This window comes from Grus americana, chromosome 8 (assembly GCF_028858705.1).
Source record: "Grus americana isolate bGruAme1 chromosome 8, bGruAme1.mat, whole genome shotgun sequence".
In the NCBI taxonomy this organism is placed as follows: domain Eukaryota; kingdom Metazoa; phylum Chordata; class Aves; order Gruiformes; family Gruidae; genus Grus; species Grus americana.
Genome location: NC_072859.1, coordinates 33099940 through 33116350, shown reverse-complemented (window position 1 = coordinate 33116350; position 16411 = coordinate 33099940). Strand labels below are relative to the sequence as shown.

At 44.2% G+C, this 16411-nt stretch overlaps 1 protein-coding gene across 14 annotated transcripts in view; it reads left to right on the top strand.

Moving 5' to 3' along the window:
- DOCK7 (dedicator of cytokinesis 7) overlaps positions 1 to 16411 on the top strand; it is a 108489-nt gene that overhangs the window by 5354 nt on the left and 86724 nt on the right. For all 14 annotated transcript variants that reach the window (XR_008577986.1, XM_054832975.1, XM_054832973.1 and 11 more), the window contains exon 2: positions 4332 to 4437. Coding sequence is in view for 13 of the 14 variants with exons in the window: in XM_054832975.1 (XP_054688950.1) it covers positions 4332 to 4437 (106 nt within the window). In the remaining variant the exon portion in view is untranslated. The remainder of the gene's footprint in view (positions 1 to 4331; positions 4438 to 16411) is intronic.

Genomic DNA, 16411 nt, shown 5'->3' with positions numbered 1-16411 from the left:
TTTGCATTGCTCTTTCAAAATGGGGAGGGCTATGGACAAGAGAGACTTCCTCAAATCACTGCGGCAGATGATCTAGATGACTGTATCCTCACCCACCTTTTCTGTGAAAGGGAAGAGGTCTTAACTTTGCTTGGCATAACTGCGCAGGTCTTGGTGAGCCTTTTTTTGGGAAGGCAAAAAGAAGAACTGTTATTTCCAGTATGCTGCTTAAGCTAAAAAAAAAAAAAAAAGAACAATTTTTGGTTTTGACCAGGTAGGCCACATGGAAACAAATGATTTTTGGGTGTAGTAAACATGGAAGTGCAAACAAATAGTTTCATTTTGTTATTTGCAGCTCAGAGTACTTTGAGAATGACCAGTCTTGTTTTGCTTTAGAAGCCAGTTCCAAGGGAATTTTTTTTCCTCTCCTTTGTCTTTTTTTTTTTTTTTTTTCTGTGTGAACCACATGCACACACAATAATTAACCAGTGAAGAAGGTCAGAAAGGAAGTGACTAGGGAAGATGTACTTTAAGCATAGACATTCATGAGGCTGTGGGCTGTAATTAACTGGAATATTTGTCTAAGGATCCCAGGCTACATGCTGAATATAAGATAGTTATTAAAGAGGCAATTTTTTATTTGTCCTTTTAATTATCAAGAGCTGTAATGGCTCTTCTACTCTGCCAAATGGATTTTTCTTTTTTCATTTGGAGACTATTTTGAGATCTACTTCTCTTTTCTGGTTGGGCTTGGTGTAATACGCTCTTTAACCTAAGTTGGCTTAGGAAGCACAGCTTGTAGTTAGAAATAGTGTTCAGGGTTACAATATAACATGAACTTACTAGTCACGAATAGATGGCATTTGTCATGGGCAAGCAGCTTTTGGAAATGGAGAAGGCAAGTGTATTATCAGTTTTAGGGAAACTGTGAACATCTGTGATGAAGCAGTGAGAAAGCAATCCTAAAAGTAGTCAGCTGAGGTGTTTTCTCAATAGGAAAATACTCATCTGGTTCTACAAAGCCCTGGTCAGGCCTTATCTGGAGTGAGTGATCAGGATGAAACACAGTGTGTTAAAAGGCATGATTGCCAACTGGAACAGATTTGGAGAAGAGCCATCAGGGCGATCAAGGGAGCAGAAAGCCTGTTGCAGGATCTGACCTTGCTTGGCTTTGCAGAAAGAAGGCTGGGAGGGGATACGACTAATTTTTGTGAATACCTTGCAAATAGGAAGGAGTGGGAGGAGGGCTATTGAACCTGGTGATGTTGGCACAAAACCAAATGGGTATAGATTACCCATAAATACACTTGATGATCAGATTACATGAGAAGATGGTTTCTAAATGTGTCAGAAGCTTGATGCTTTCCAGTAGGGAAAATGGTTTTTCAATACTATCGTGAATGCAGCGATACAGAAAGGTGGCCAACAAGACCTGTGGATTAGGCTGCAGACTTGGAGTAAGTAGTAGTAAGTTGTGCAGACTCCACTCAGGAATTTTGAGGTTTAGACAGTAGCCAGTTACTTCATGTGTAGAGAGGTTTGATTGGTAATTGTGCCAGCTAGAGAGGTAGGACCACTTAAGACTTGAAAGTGCTGATGTTGTCTTGGTCAAACCAATTGGTAGTTGTTCGGTTCTGACTTTCTGTAATCATGCTTCAGGAGAGTTTTTAATATCCAGTGAGGTTATTAATGGGGCAGCAACACGGAGCAGCCATCGATGTACAGCACGTGGTCAGAAGCCATGCTGATCAGTGCCACCCTTTTGTTTTACCATGTTTCTTCCCTTGTTGCATCAGATGACCTTTTCAGCAGGAATGCTGTTGGGCAGTGTGATAGCATCCATGTAAACTCACAGTGCCCCTAAGCAACGCTATAATTGCAGCGGAGCTTGCTTCTGCTTCAAGTTGGGATAAAGCACAATTGTAGCTGGAGTTAAGGGTGTATTGACAGGCTGTGCTCCAAATACAGCACAGCTCCCAGCCGCCACAGAGCCACCCAGCTGAGCCAACACGCAGAAGAAAAAGGACTGAGAACTTCTCTGGGGTCTATCACAAAGCATGTCTCAGGTTCATAAGGAGCCACTGCACGCAGGAGGAGCAGCGCTGAGTACCATGGCTAGGCATCAGCTGTGGTTTCACAGCTGAGGATACGTTTCCTCCTCTGACTGTACTTTCAATCTGGAAATAATGTATGTCTCTTGAATATGGGGAAAGATTTTTAGTTTTTCCTGTGTTGTGCTGCATGTCAAAATGTGGGTTCTGATTTTTCCTGCCAGCCATGCAGTGAAGGACTCTCTTCTGTGTATTGTCAGGAATTACACAAAACACGTGCTGAGTAAGAGAGAGGGTTTAAAACAGAGATCGTCTGCAACCCAGGGGCAAGCTTTTAAATCTCATCAGCCACAGATGCATAGTGTTTCCCATGCCAAGCAGCCATTTTAATACATTCCAAATTTTCCTATAAATGCTAGCAGCATGCGTGGTTTGTTCTCATGTGTGCGTGTCTGTGAGTGTATGCATACGCATGGCAGGAGCAGGGAAGATGGTTCTTCCAAGGGCGATCAGACAGCCTGACTGTTGTCCATCCCCAGCAGGAGGTGTTTGGTCTGCTTTCAGAAGCCACCCTCCAGAAGTGAAAACATAGTCTCCTGTGGATAAAGGCAAACATGAAGCAAATGACTTCTTGCAGCCAGAATACATAAAACTTTTTTTTTTCCCTTCTGCAGTCCAGTTTTTTAAAAGACAAAATAATGCTTCCTCTAGCTAATCTTACTCCCGTCCTCTGACCTGAGGAAACATCTGCTCTCCATGGTAGGCTTGGTTGTCCCAGCTAGTTCCCTTTTAGAGTTCCCTTCTCGTCCATTGACATCAGTTGCCTCCACCTGCCCCCATTCCTGCGCACTGGTGTTCACTGCCACAGCAGTCCCCAAGCTAGGCGCCCATCCTGATGTCAAGGATTTGCTCAGGGGAGGTTTAAGGATCTTTCCTTGACAGGGTTTTAGCAGCTCGTGCACCATGCTGATACACAGCACGTTCCCCTGAGTAAGATCAGGAGCGAATCCGTTAGCCATGACGCCGTTTCCACAAAGATCGCTGATACAGCAGAAGGAAAATCACCCCGGCCAGTCCCGTGTCCTTGCCTCTTCATCTGTGTTGTGCCCTGGTTGTCGTCTTTTTGGAGCTGGGACTTTTTTCTGGGAGACAGAGCAGATCGCAGTGGTCCGGCGAATGACATTTGGGAGCAGGGCTGTTGCTGACTAATTGGGCATTGACTCCTGGAGAAGAGCATTCTCCTGTTGGTGAGATCCTGTAGACCAGGGCTAGTCAGCAGCTTTTCAACGACACGTTTTTTCCTAGGAAGAATCTGGGCTTTTGAAACAAAACTGTTTCCACCATACTCGAAAACTTGGCTGCTCGTTAAGGCAGTCTTTGACTATTGGCATTTCCCTCTCTGATGTGCTCTTCCTTTGCTGAGATGTTCCCTTGGTGGGTTTACCTAACTGTTGGGTTTTCAGGCTTTCCAGTGACAACGTGGCTTATTCGGGAAAGCAGAAAACCCAGAGGGGCACAGTGTGGATTTTACCCTCTGGGCATGGAAGGATTGATCTGTGCTTTTCCTTCCTGGTGGGAAAAGTTGCCCAGTGGTAGGATTTCTCTCTGGCAGAGACCATAAGGCTTTCTGCCCTGCTAGCCAGTGCGTTGCACGTCCCCTCTGCTAGTCCCCATTGTCTCACTGCTACCTTTCCTACATGAAAAGGGAAACATTTTTTTGTTCTGACCTGGTCAGTTGTTTCCCGTGCGTCGTTCCCCAGACATTCAACCCACCCTGTGTGGGACTGCTTTTCTGCCCCTGAGCTGGGTGTCGAAGGGGATGCCAGGTGGAAAGTGGCTGCCAGTCCTCATCTCTGTGACTGCAAAACCCAAAAGGAGGCAAGGGATGAAAGTGAGAGAGCAGAGCACAGGAGCAGATGTGTGACCGGGCTGGGAACTGCTGAGGGGTGTGGAGAGTGCAGGAGGTGAGCTTTGCTTGGTAGGAACTGCAAACAGCCTGCTGGGAACAAGTTTATTTGTGCTCAGTGTCACGTGCCACAGATGTGCACAAAAGAGCAGTTCACAAAAGGGAAAAAAAATGTAATTGCTGTTAAGAATGTGTATATGCAGCCTTGCAAGAATTTTGTGATTCTCCAGTAGTTTAATATACAAGGTGTGTTCTCACCACGCGGTGACATTCTTATTCCAACCAGCACACCAAGTATTTGGTTTCATTCTGACAGCAGTGTAAAGCGTGTTTGATATGTATCATCTTCGTTGTAATTCTTTTACAGAGATAATGTTGTCCCTGTCTCATTTCAGGACTGTAGCTGCTGAAGTCAGAAAGCAGATCTCAGGGCAGTATGGAGGGTCTCCCCAGCTTCTCAAAAACCTCAATATTGGAGGCAGCGTCTCTCATCATACAACTGTAAGTAATGCTTGGAACGTGGAAGAGTGGAGAAAGGTGTACATAGTTATTTTGATCACCATTTGGAAAGAAAATGCAGTGCTTGTTCCCATGCTGACAGGCTGTTCACCTAAGCGGCCCTGATAATACTGAGGAAAATAATTCCATACAAAACCTGTTAATTTTGGAGGTCTCTATCCTGCAGACCAGTTGGCATGACTGGGACTTGGTGTTTCTGCAGAATTTTTGTAGGACACAGGGGCTCCCTTGACTGGATCTTAATTGTTTTATCCCAGAATGGCCCAGACTGAGCATTAAATTCCACGCGCACATGTGGTTCTCCCCGTGAAGAGCTCAAGCGCTTCAGGTAGCTGTTTTCTAGTGTTTCTTGTCACTCTTGAGAGTGGGACCACAGTGGCTGTTACGAAGCTCATCTGCTCTTCAGAGGCATTTTAAATGTTATTGTGAAAGTTGAATGTGGTTATTCCTCAGGAATGTATATTTACTTACAAGTTTACAGTCCATTTTCAAGAATGGCTGAAATGTAGGCCAAGTCATCAGAGTCACTCTCTCTGAAGTCAGATTTTCTTGCCTTGCCTACCAGTAACCTTCCAAATTTATTCAGCGTGGTGGTAAAAACTTCAAGAGTTCAGCAAACTTTTTCAGGCTGGAACTGTATTTTTGGAAGTGTTCCTTTTGATTTGATTGTTGCTTTGGGTCATAGCAGTTTCTTTTGCAGCAGTCAACTTAGAAAACAAATATTATAGCATCTTGTTTTCTTCAAAGAGGGTTGATTAGGTCAGGCAGTACTGGAAGTGTGCCCTGAATTTGGTAGTCTGTACAAGTGTTCTGAGTTTACAAGAGTTCTCTTGTTTTGGAGTAGGATCCTGTAGAGTTTCCTCTGTAGAGTTTCCTGCAGAGTTCATGCACCACTCTGTGTCCGGCGTAATGTGTTAAAGCTCTCTCATACAGAGCACAAATGTGTCCTTGGAGCTAGTATCATCTCGAAAGGGATCTCCAAGACTAAGTTGACCCCTAGCTTAGAAGAATGACTTCGCTGCAGGCTGAAAATTCATCTTTAGGGATATCCGGCTGTGCCAGAGTCACTGGGGATTGAAGAGGGCTGGAATTCCTGTCGTTTCCCTCTGCATCAGCTGTGTGCGTACAAGGAGACCAGAAGGCTGGCTTTGTCAGCTGCGTACCCAGCCGTAATGGTGAGGGAGCACGAAGGAGGTGGGGTTAATGAGAGCGGTGTGTCCAGGGCTAATGCTTTATCACAGCAATCTCTGTAGGGGTGTGGAATGATAATGCAAAGCCCTGACTTGGCAGTTCTGTGTGGTCTTTTGCATAATCCAGTATTAGGCAATAGGGAGGGACCCCTGCTATTAGCTGTGTACACTGGATGGAGCACTCAGGGTCATGGAATCCACTTCCCTGCAGCAATGGATAGCTAAGGAATAGACGCCTGCTTTTGAAGGACCCATTGGACGTCCGTCCTGCAAGCTTCTGTGCCTCACTTGTCTTACAGGCGGTTTCATCTTGGAACAAATTGGCTGAATTGCCTTTCTATTCCCCATTGCTTTCATAAAGCAAGATCTCTTCTGTGTACCTCTCTGAGCTGTTCCTCAGCCAGCCATATTTTTGATAACTGTTCTTCCTTGTATCACCACCTTTCACTCTGTATTGTCTCTTCCACTTTTTCTTCCTATTTCTAAGGTTTTTCCATTCTGCCATCATCAAAGTGTGCATGCTCAAAGCTTCAGTCCTGTTGATCTTCATGTGCAATTCTTAATGCAGGATCTGATTTGTTGGTCACAGTATTGTCAGCCCTGTCTTCAGTCTTGGTATCTCCCATCCTGTTGCTGTTCTGTTTTCTAGTGTATATATATGCAAGAGTCTGTGAGAATCCTGCAAAAGGTCATGCTAACTGGAAGCAGGCTCTGAGCTTTTCCTATCAAACTGCATTGCGTGATGGTTGATGTGATAAGCTCCTAGTTTGTCATATTAAATTCTGTGCTGAGCAGAGATGCTCTTCAGAAGCATGATTAACATAGAGCGATAGTTTGTAGGAGATAGTCTGTAGGAAAAGTATATTTAGTTAAGTCATGAGTCTATGTCCTGAGGCTGCATAATATGACAAGAGGTTTGCTTGTACTGAATTTTGGGTTAATTTCTCCCCCTTAGGCATCTGTCAGAATCTGCTGTGCCTGCCCCTCCTGATTTGATAACAAACATTATGCAGAGAGAAAGCATTACTGCTGTGAAGCTGAAATAGATATTTTTTGCTCTGAAAAGTTCGGCAATTTGTGTGTTGTTACAATTTTACAGAGGAGAAACGGAAGGCCCCGAATCGCCATGGCGGTTTTGTGTAGCCGTACTGGTTTGAAAGCCTCGACTAGGACACACAGTGTAGGTTTCAATAGGAAATCTATGCTAAAATTTATGGAGATTTTAATAATGCCGTGTGATTGAGTTTCATGTGAGTAGCTCCACAATGGCAGCAAGTTGCACTGTTGAGTGTGCAGCACGGAACTGGAGGACTTTTAATGATAATGCAGATGTGGTCTCTCCTATCCAGTGCATCTTGCTTGTCACGTTGAGCACTTCCATAGATAGTTATGATCCAGATAAGGTCAGCACTGATTCTCTGTTGACAGTTGCAGCAGTAGCTGCTTATGGTAATTTGGCTGAGAGTCTTATCACACACAGTCCAATGCAGATGTTTTTATGGAGAAATGTGTGCTTTTTTGAATAAAGGGCCCTCAGCTCTCTGCTTGGTGTTGGGCCTTTTGTTTCTTCTTGACTGAAGCCAGTGCAGGGACTTTTCACACTCAACAGACTTGTATGTGGTTGAACCTAGGATAAATGCAAAAACCTGTCAGCTGAATTTTAGCAAGTCTCTTCCCTTTTGCTTTACGGGCAGCAGACAAAATGCTGCCAGAACTGTTTCTAATTTAGTATCTGGTAGAGCTGGGGAGAAGACACTGCTTTCAAATGACAATACAGGAGCTTGCAGTTTATTCTTGTCAGCCTCCACCCTTCTGCCACTTCAGGAGCAGCTGATTTTAATTTGCACATTCCTCAAACCACAGATACAGGTCCAAAGTCTTCAGAGGCTTTTCCTGTCTAACCTAACGTGCTGAATTGGGACTCCTCACAGGATACAGTCCTTGCAGCACTGAGCTTTTATTTTTGAAATCCAGAACAGAAGGCACTGACAGTTTGTTAGTGAGAAATAGGAGCTGGTAAGGTCTTAGAGTTAGATGAAGATTTTATTTTTTGAAGTTACTTCTGCAAGTCTCTCTAAATCCACTGGTAAATTGAGTGTGCATTTGCACCTCGCTGTTTGCTTTCTGGTTGTAAGCCATGTGCAGTGCTCATCTTCAGTGCATTGAGAGGTTCAGTATTCCCCCATGGGAGCTGGGGCTTCTCACCACCGAGCTCACTGACTGAATGCACTGAAAGCAGAGAGCTTCCACTTCCTTTCAAAGAATTCCCCAGCATCTTGCAGGAAGGGGTATTTGTTTTGTTATTTGATGAACCGTACTGTTTACTATGGGCTATTATAATCCCTCGTGACTAACCACTTTCTTTTCTTTCCAAGTTTATTTTTTCTGTTGAGCAACTCCTTGTGCTATGGTGCTTGTTAACTCTGTCTGCTCACCCTCTCTTGCACTGGTTGTTTCTGCTCATTGCTGCACACTGCGGTGTGGCAGGGGCCTGATTCCTCTCTCCGGATTTCTGCAGTAGTTTTACCTGGATGAAGCTGGATTGTGGATTGGCAGAGATTGGCATGACTTACTGTTGAAGCGACCCAAAGCTTTCTCTGAATCTCGGTGTGCGTGCCTCGGTTTGCTGTTTAATGGCTGCTTGTTATGCTGCTTTGGTGCAGGAAGAGCAGAGTTTTGGTTCGTATCCGCAGACGGACTTGTAGTCTGTTTTTTCTCCTGTGTGTGCTGTCCTTTTATGAGGGCAGATGATGTTATCAAAGGACAAAAAATAATCACTAGGTATCTGGACCTCTCTTCAGTTGTAGCCCAGCTGTTTCTGTGTCTTGTTCTACATTCAGCAACTTTTGTTGCTTAGTGATATTTATATTTTTCAGATTAGATGAAGACTTATAAAATCTTGGATTTCTAAATACTTCACTTTTGAGTGCCAAAATGTGTCGTTTAAATGTTTTTAGTTGTTGTCCAAAACTTGATTTTTTTTCTAAGAAAAGAAAATGATCTTAATTTTTTTTTAAATTGTTAGATGTATATTTTAATTAGAAGAGCAGCATTTCACAGAACTTGCAAATAAGCAGAATGAATGTATACTCAGTTGTTTTACAGAAAAATCAGAGCTGTTTCCAAAGGATTAGGGGTAATACTTCCTGTCTGTTGGTGTATGTTATGGGCATAGTTGAATGTTAGGGTGAGGAGGAACACTCTTACAAGAGATGCTAATTAGTCTGGGAATAAAGGGGTCTGGATTCTTGGACATGACATGATCTGACCATGTCTGCTCTCAGTGCTCCATTTTCTCCATGTAAAATAAAGGTGCTGACATTTACATATCTTTGTAAAGCGCTGCCGGGTTTATGGGCATTATGTGGGCTAATTGAAGCTTTGTCTTGGATGTATTGGATGCCAGACTTTGGCTGTGTATTCAAAGTTAGTATCTAATTATTCAATAAGAGAATATAAGTTCCTTTGTATATTTTCATTGTTTATTTTAGCATCATTTAAAAGAAGAAGAAAAGATAATTTGTGCAAATGAATGGAAAACAGGACAGTATCCTATGTGACATAGAAAAGGGCATTTTGAAGTGTTTGGCGCCAAGTAATTTTATCACCAAAATCACTAAAATGAAAAGGAAAGTGAGCCAAGTCTTAATGCTCGCTCAAAGCTGATTAAGGCTTAATAGTGACTCCCATTATATGTATTTCCTGGAGGTTTTGCCCTGCCTTGCTGAATGGTCTGTCCTCATCAGACAGGGGAGGATGGGAGAGGCATCCACATCCTCTTCCCTGCCTCCTCCCAATAGGGATTACTCACAGTTAACTCTGCCCTGGTGCAGGCACTTTCTTTAGTAAATTGAAACTGCTACATACTATTTCTAAAATCCATAGTGAGTCCCGTTACAGAGGTCAGGAGCGTTTTATATGCTGAGTTGGTGAGTCTGGTATCCATTGAAAGGTTGTTGAGTCTCATTTATCTGCAATAACTTAAACAGTTTATATGTTAGCAGAGATAACTAATCTTAACTAAATGTTATTATACCAAGTAAACTTAGTTACTTAAACGAAGCATTCATGACAGGCCTGTTAATGAATACTCAGAATCTAAAAATGCCATTAAATCCTACTCTTTGTTTAATGAAGTTAATTGTGACACATCCTTTTCAGGAATAAAATGCATAAACAAACTGATGATTAGTGGAAATGCTGCTAATATCCTAAACTGCAAAAAAAATCTCAATATTGCATTCAAATTGCATTGGAAACATGATCAGTCTAAGTCCCTGTTGGTCTGCTTGCAGAGTGTTTCACACCAGTGCCGCCACGGTCCCAGCAAGCAGCAGTGGACTGGAAGACCACTGCTTCACAATGCTAAATTACAGCTGCTTTCTCCTTCACGGCTGTCTTCACCAGTGCTGTCACCGTGCAGGGACACTCGGGTGGCTCTGCAGAGCCAGCTCTGAACAGCAGGCAAGGAGACCGGAGGATGGAGGTCCACTGTGGTCCCCAGAGCTTTGATCGACGGGCTGAGCCCTGCTCCGCAATGGCCGTGCTGCTGCAGGGGTTAGCTGGGCACTGGGGCTCGTGGCTGGCGTCTCCAGGCAGGGCTGCTCAGGTGCACAGAGCTGAGACATTGGGACTGTCTGGGTCCGAAGGTGGCTCGGACTTGCGTGGTTTGTTAGGTGAAGCTCTGCTCCCCGTGAATGTGGCAGATGCAGTAATTTCTTCACCTGAGCACGTATATAAACCACTTCAGCTGTCCTCTTGCGCTGCTCCTGAGCTAAATAGCATAGGCAGCTCTACGTGACGCTGGCTTTGGCGTCTTCGTGTGCCTCTGGTTAATCCATACGCTGGATAAATTGTCCACTGATAATTGAGATGTGACTGTGCCAAGTATTTTCCACTCAGAAGAGCATGCATGTTTGTGGTTACCACCGTTCAGCTTGCACAGTTCAGAGCCACCATGGTTTGCCTGTGTAAACCCTAAGGGTCCGGAGGGATCCATCTCCGCTGATCTGATGTAGTGTTTCTGCCAAAAGTGGGAAGTCTGTGATTTTTCTGCAGTCTCTGGTCAGACTGTTTGGCTTTTTTCATTTCTTTAATAATGGAGCTTTGATGTTTTTGTTGTCTCAGTCTCTGCACTCTTAGTTTTGGTGCAATTTATCAGAGGGTAGCTCTTTCAGATCAGTCTCAGCACTTGTGTTTTCTATATCAAAGTCTTTGTGTTCTTCAGATACTCTCTTGGTGAAATTATGTGATTCTAAGTCATCAAAGAAGATATTGCCTTTCTTTTTACCCATCCTTGGAGGCATAACTCGTGTGTTTCTGGGTTTGGTAAGAAATTGCTTTAGTATTGCCAGATAACTAATTAATCTCTGATTAATATTAATGTTTCTATACCCAAATGGCTTCTTATATTAGCAACCAGTTATAATAGCAAATAACCTAGTAATATTTGTACGTAAAACATCTCGCTGGTTTTGTGACTGGTTGTTACTCATTACATGTAGGATACTTCTTTCGGTATATTTACAAATATTTCCTTTCATTAGAGACTTTTTCCGTTTCAGACATTGTGATATCGCATGCATGTGACACACATTGCAGATCATTGGGCTTGTCTGTAAAAAGAATCCAGAACTTAATACTAAATATTCTCGGGTCTTAAAAATGGAGGCTTCAGACTATTTCTAAAGCAATTTTTGTCTTAACGGAGAGTGCTTACAGAAATTTTTGAGGCACGTTTACAATTTGAAATGAAGGACTTCTATCAGGTGTGCTCTGTAGTAATTACGTCTTTCAAAACACCATGCAAAAGAAGTAATAAGAGCTAGAGCAAAGCAGGAGATACGGAACTGCATTCCAGAGGCAGTACGCATGTATGTGGAGATAATGACTGCACTTTATGGCTGGGGAGGTGTCATCCTTGTTGAGAGTTGGTAGCTGTCTGTGGTTGATGAAAAGCAGAGATAGCCTAGGAATCTCCTTGGTTCATTTGAATATTTTCATGTATTATAAATGCAGGCAAAAAATTAAATGCAGGAGTTCTTCGTGCTCACCAGTCATCAGGCTTATGAAATCAGGGGTATGGCTTTTCTGAAATGCAGTAATGGCAGTAGACAAATGCGTGATTCTTGGAATTTGGATTCAGTGATGACCAGTTTTGGAGTAAGTGTTTAGGTGAAAGAAAATGTAATTTATGCAAGTAAAACATGGTTTTTCATTACTTGAGCATTGTCAGTGGTTAATATTGCACTGCTCATGTTTCAAAACCTCTTAGAGTGACTATGGCCTGTAGTTCACGCTTAAAAATAAATCTGGTGCCTCTGTTTAGCAAATATATTTTTTTAAACCATTACCTTCTTTAACTTGCCTGCAAATTTTTTTTTAATTTTTTTTTTTTTTAGTGCGTTACATTTCCTGTATTCTCAGATTTACGGTACATCAGATTTGAGTCCTGTTGCAGTTCCCTGAGATACCAGTATCCCTTTAAGGGTGACGGGATTTTGCCACAGCAAGAGCAGGCGGTCTGCATTCCTGAATGCTCAACAAGGGAAGTGACTGTTTGCCCTGGAGACCTAGCGATAGCTAAGAGAAGGCTGGGGCTCAGCTTTGAAATGTTAATCTGCTTCTTCTGTCCTTCTAAGATTTTGCCCAGGGAGGCAGTGGGTGGGAAGTTGGTATTAATTTAGAATTTGAAGCTTCGGTGCAATCTGTTACAGTTTTTGCACATTATAAATTGTTTAATATTTAAGGAGGTATTGAAGTTAAGATGGAACTTTGTCCTACTTTCAAAATTGGCAAGAAATATCACCCTGATTTTGAAGAAGTGCTTAGCCACCCAGTAAAAATAGTAGTCAGGATCCTCCCTGTGATGAGGAGCTCTGCAAGGTTAATTTTTCAAGGTCCCTTATCATATCCTTGCAGGGAGTTTTACTCTCACGCAGGAGGCAGGAGTTATAACCTTCCAGTCTTTGCCATTGTCATTTTTACAGAGCCCCAAACTGTACTGTGATCCTCACAGAGGCTGGGTCTCTGCCCTTGGGAATTACGCATCTCATTTTAGATAAAGGGAAAATTGGTCTTGGGTTGGCCCACGAGCAACTTAGGTTCAAATCCTTGTTCTGCCAGATGCATCCTGCCAAGCCATCACGTCATAACCATTTAAAATGCTGTTGTGGCTCCCCGTGAGAATAAGCATCTTGGGAGGGCAGAGGTGACTGAGGGAGAAGGAAATGTGAAGGACATGTTGCTTTTCATGGATGTCCTGACATACGCTAGCTGGAAGTCTGCAAAATCATAGCTGGGATCTGTGTGTGTTGCTTAGAGCGTGTCCCACAAGACTACTTGTGATTACACATGTGAGTTGGGCAGCAAACTTCTGGAACAGGATCTAGAAATATCCCCTCTGCCCAGCTGTTTGTGTAGGGAAAGGATAGGTTAAAGTCTTTCAGGCAAAAATCTGAATGCCTGTGGACATCAGGGCACACAGCAGCGATCTACACAGGACTACTTCTGTGCTTCAGTCAGTATCTGTGAGATGGAGGTAATAATTGTCCCTTTTTCTGCCCTAGTTGCTGCTGTGATCCCTTAGTGAGCCTCTGCACAGCGCCCAGGAGAGCAGCGCTTTAGGTACCAGCATAGGTGTCGTTGGTTCAGTAAGGCAGCAAACTGGAGAGGGAGGCAGTTCAGGCAAGGGCATGTCCTGATGGCTAATTAAATGGCATGCTAATTAAACGCTCATCCTTTGGTCATTTCTTGAGCGCAATGGAGAAGCGCATCTATGGCAAGTATCCCCATTGCCTTTGTTAGTGAGGCATCCCTGCTGCCTTTTGAACCACCTTGCCCTGCACGCTGCTGCTCGCTGAGCTCCCTCTGAGCCACGGCTCTGCCGCCTTCCCTGCCAGTTGTACAGGGCCAGCACCGCCGCTCGGCAAACCCCTGCTCACTGGGACACGTGGGAAGTCCTGCTTGTCGGATGGGTCTGCTCTGCACGCGAGGGACCTACTTGCGGTCGTCTCTTCGCAGGAATGCCACAACAGAGCAGGTCCAATACAAATCTGCCCTTTGCATTTTGTTTTTTTGCTTCCTTGGTGAAGCCATGAGTTTTGCAGCGTGGTGCCCCGGGTGTAGCTTTCCCTCCGTGATACATGTAGGTGCTCAAAAGAAGGAAATAAATAGGAGAGAGACATGTTTCGGCTAGCGGTGCACTAAAACTACAGCAAAATACAATGTTTGCTGTCTGGAGAAGGACAAAGTCGATAGGAAACGAAATTTTATTTTCAGGCTTTTAAGGGGATATAACAGTGAAGAATAACACAGCCTTAAAGAAGAAAGCTTGACTGTCCCTGTTGCAGGAGAGTTGTAAACCTTTGAAATAGGGTTTTGTAATGCAACTGCTGAGAGCCATAACTGCAACAACACAGATACACCTATGGAGGGGGTGTGCGTGTTAAATAGTTTGTATAAGCAAATCAGTTGGGCTGGTGTCTTAGTTAAGCTGGCAGAGTATGTGTCTATGGTCAGGTTAAGGACATTATATATACAGAATCGTTATTTGCAAATGATATGTTTGATTCGGGGTGATCGGGCTGTGTAAGTCTGAAAAAGAGAGCCCTGTTCGATTTCTTCTGTACTTGCAGTGTATCAGTACGTTGTGTTTGGTGTTTGCGTTGGCAGGGAGCAGGTAATGCCCCTCTTACTCCTACCCAGCGGCCCCCTTCTCCCCATGAAGTCCTGCTCATTTTAATAGCACCAGAACAGCGCTTGCCCCACGTGAGGTGTCAGTGTCTGACCCTGGGGATAGAGACTGTGTGAAAACTGTGTTCAGGAATTATTTGCAAGATTGTCCAAAATTTGATCTGTAATTGCCACTCTTTTAAAAAATACTCCTTGATTTTGTATGACCTGTAATTGTGATTATGAGAGCAGGCTTCCCTATTTTTAGTATGTATTTGCCATTAATTTAGACTATTCCGTAGTCCCGGCTGGGAAGATGGTCTGAGCTCCTGTACAGCTGCGGTTTCCAGAGGACCTTAACAAACTCTTCTGGGAAGAAATGGACACCCCATCAATGATTTCTTACAGTAATGCTCCAGCATTCCGCCGTTAGGTTTATTACCCAGTTGGTAGGTGGACTGCACGTTTGCAAATACTTGGCTGAAATTGTCCCTCTGCCTTTGGAAGTCTGATGAAGAAAAACCGACTGCTTTGCACAGAGGAGGCACCTACCATTGCTTCCTAGGAGCTGTGGGGAAGAATCAAAAAGGCCTTTCCTGGAAGCGGGGTGAAGATTGCATGTTGTTAGCAAGCTGCAGCTCTGTCTGCAGCCTGCTGGCAAGAAGGACTGTGGGAGAGGACAGCTTTATAGCTCCTCAGCTCTGCTCCCATTTCTGCTACAGCAGGTTTCAAAACCTTTTAATAGGCAGCTGAGAGTGGGACTTGCTGTTCTTGTGATAATCTGGAGATCAGCTGTATGTCAGAGTGGCGCACAAGGATAAGGGCGAAACTTCTGTAAACTAAGAAAGTCTCAGAATCCTAATAGGCCGTGGGAGTCGGCCGTTGGGTGCCTCGTTATCTTTCCTGGTGCCACGAGGAAGTAAATGGGCCTTGGAGACTCGGAGGTGAGATGATAGAGCAGGTTCTGCTCCTCTCTCAGCGGTGAGGCCGGGATGATGCAGTTGGACTACCTGGTCTTTATCTGAGCTCGTCCTACTCCTTCGGTGTGCGCATTCTGTCCGATGGATTAGTATGGCGATTCCAGGCGACTTTGGCCGGGTTGCAGATAACACGGGAATAGCTCCTCGTATACTGTGTCTGTTCTTGGTCTCATCCACAACTTCAGAGGGATGCAGGATGGAGGAAAGGTTAAACCGACAGCAGTGAGAACCATGAGAGGAGCTGCCGTGGTTCAGTTCAGTCACTGGGACACCATTTGGGTTCATTTTCCTTTTGGTGCGTTTGTTCATCCTCATTTCCTCCTCCTCTTTCATCACTTCTTCCCCCACAAATATCTAAAGCTTAAAATAATGTGCTTGCCTTTTATCTGCCAATAGTCTGACACGAAGTAGTTCCTCTTCATAACCATGAATTTATGTTTGGCCTGTTTACTCAGGTGCTAGACAGTATTTCTGGCTGCACAGATGGTGAGTCTAATACAGGCTTCTGGGTTTGACTTTTATGTTTGTTTACATCTTCATGGTACAATAGTTATCTGAAGAGACAAACTGGAAAATTGTGAAGTGCAACCTTGGGCTTAATCCTGAGATGTACGAAAGGCTTGGAAACCCCCAGAGCGCAGAGCGGGAGCCGGTGTTGGGCAGCCCCATCTGCACTGCCTGCCCTGCGGGATTCGGGCTTTACTAGCGTGGCCGCTTCCCTCATCTTTTGTCCAATACGTTACAACGCTCTTTTGGACAAGTGAAATTTGAGATGCAAAATGCCAGGAATGGGGAAACATGGTACATTTGGGGCAGCGGCAGTCTCCGCTCGGTCCTGTGTGTCCCCCTCAAATTTGCATTAATGCAGAGGTTTTTTTCCTCGTCTGTTGTGATATTATAATGTTTATCAGGATGAAGGGGTTAAGAAGATCCGCAGGGAATGAGGAAAAGGTTCCTCTTCGTTAGCCTGGGGAGATGAACAGGTCAATGAGTTCACATGGATTGAAACAACACTCGCATGATCCGCTCGGTTTTGCTGAGCAAATGCACTGGAAGGTGCCTCCGCTTTGGAGCTGCCAGCGTGGGAGGGAGGTCAGCAGGAGGAGTAAAAGT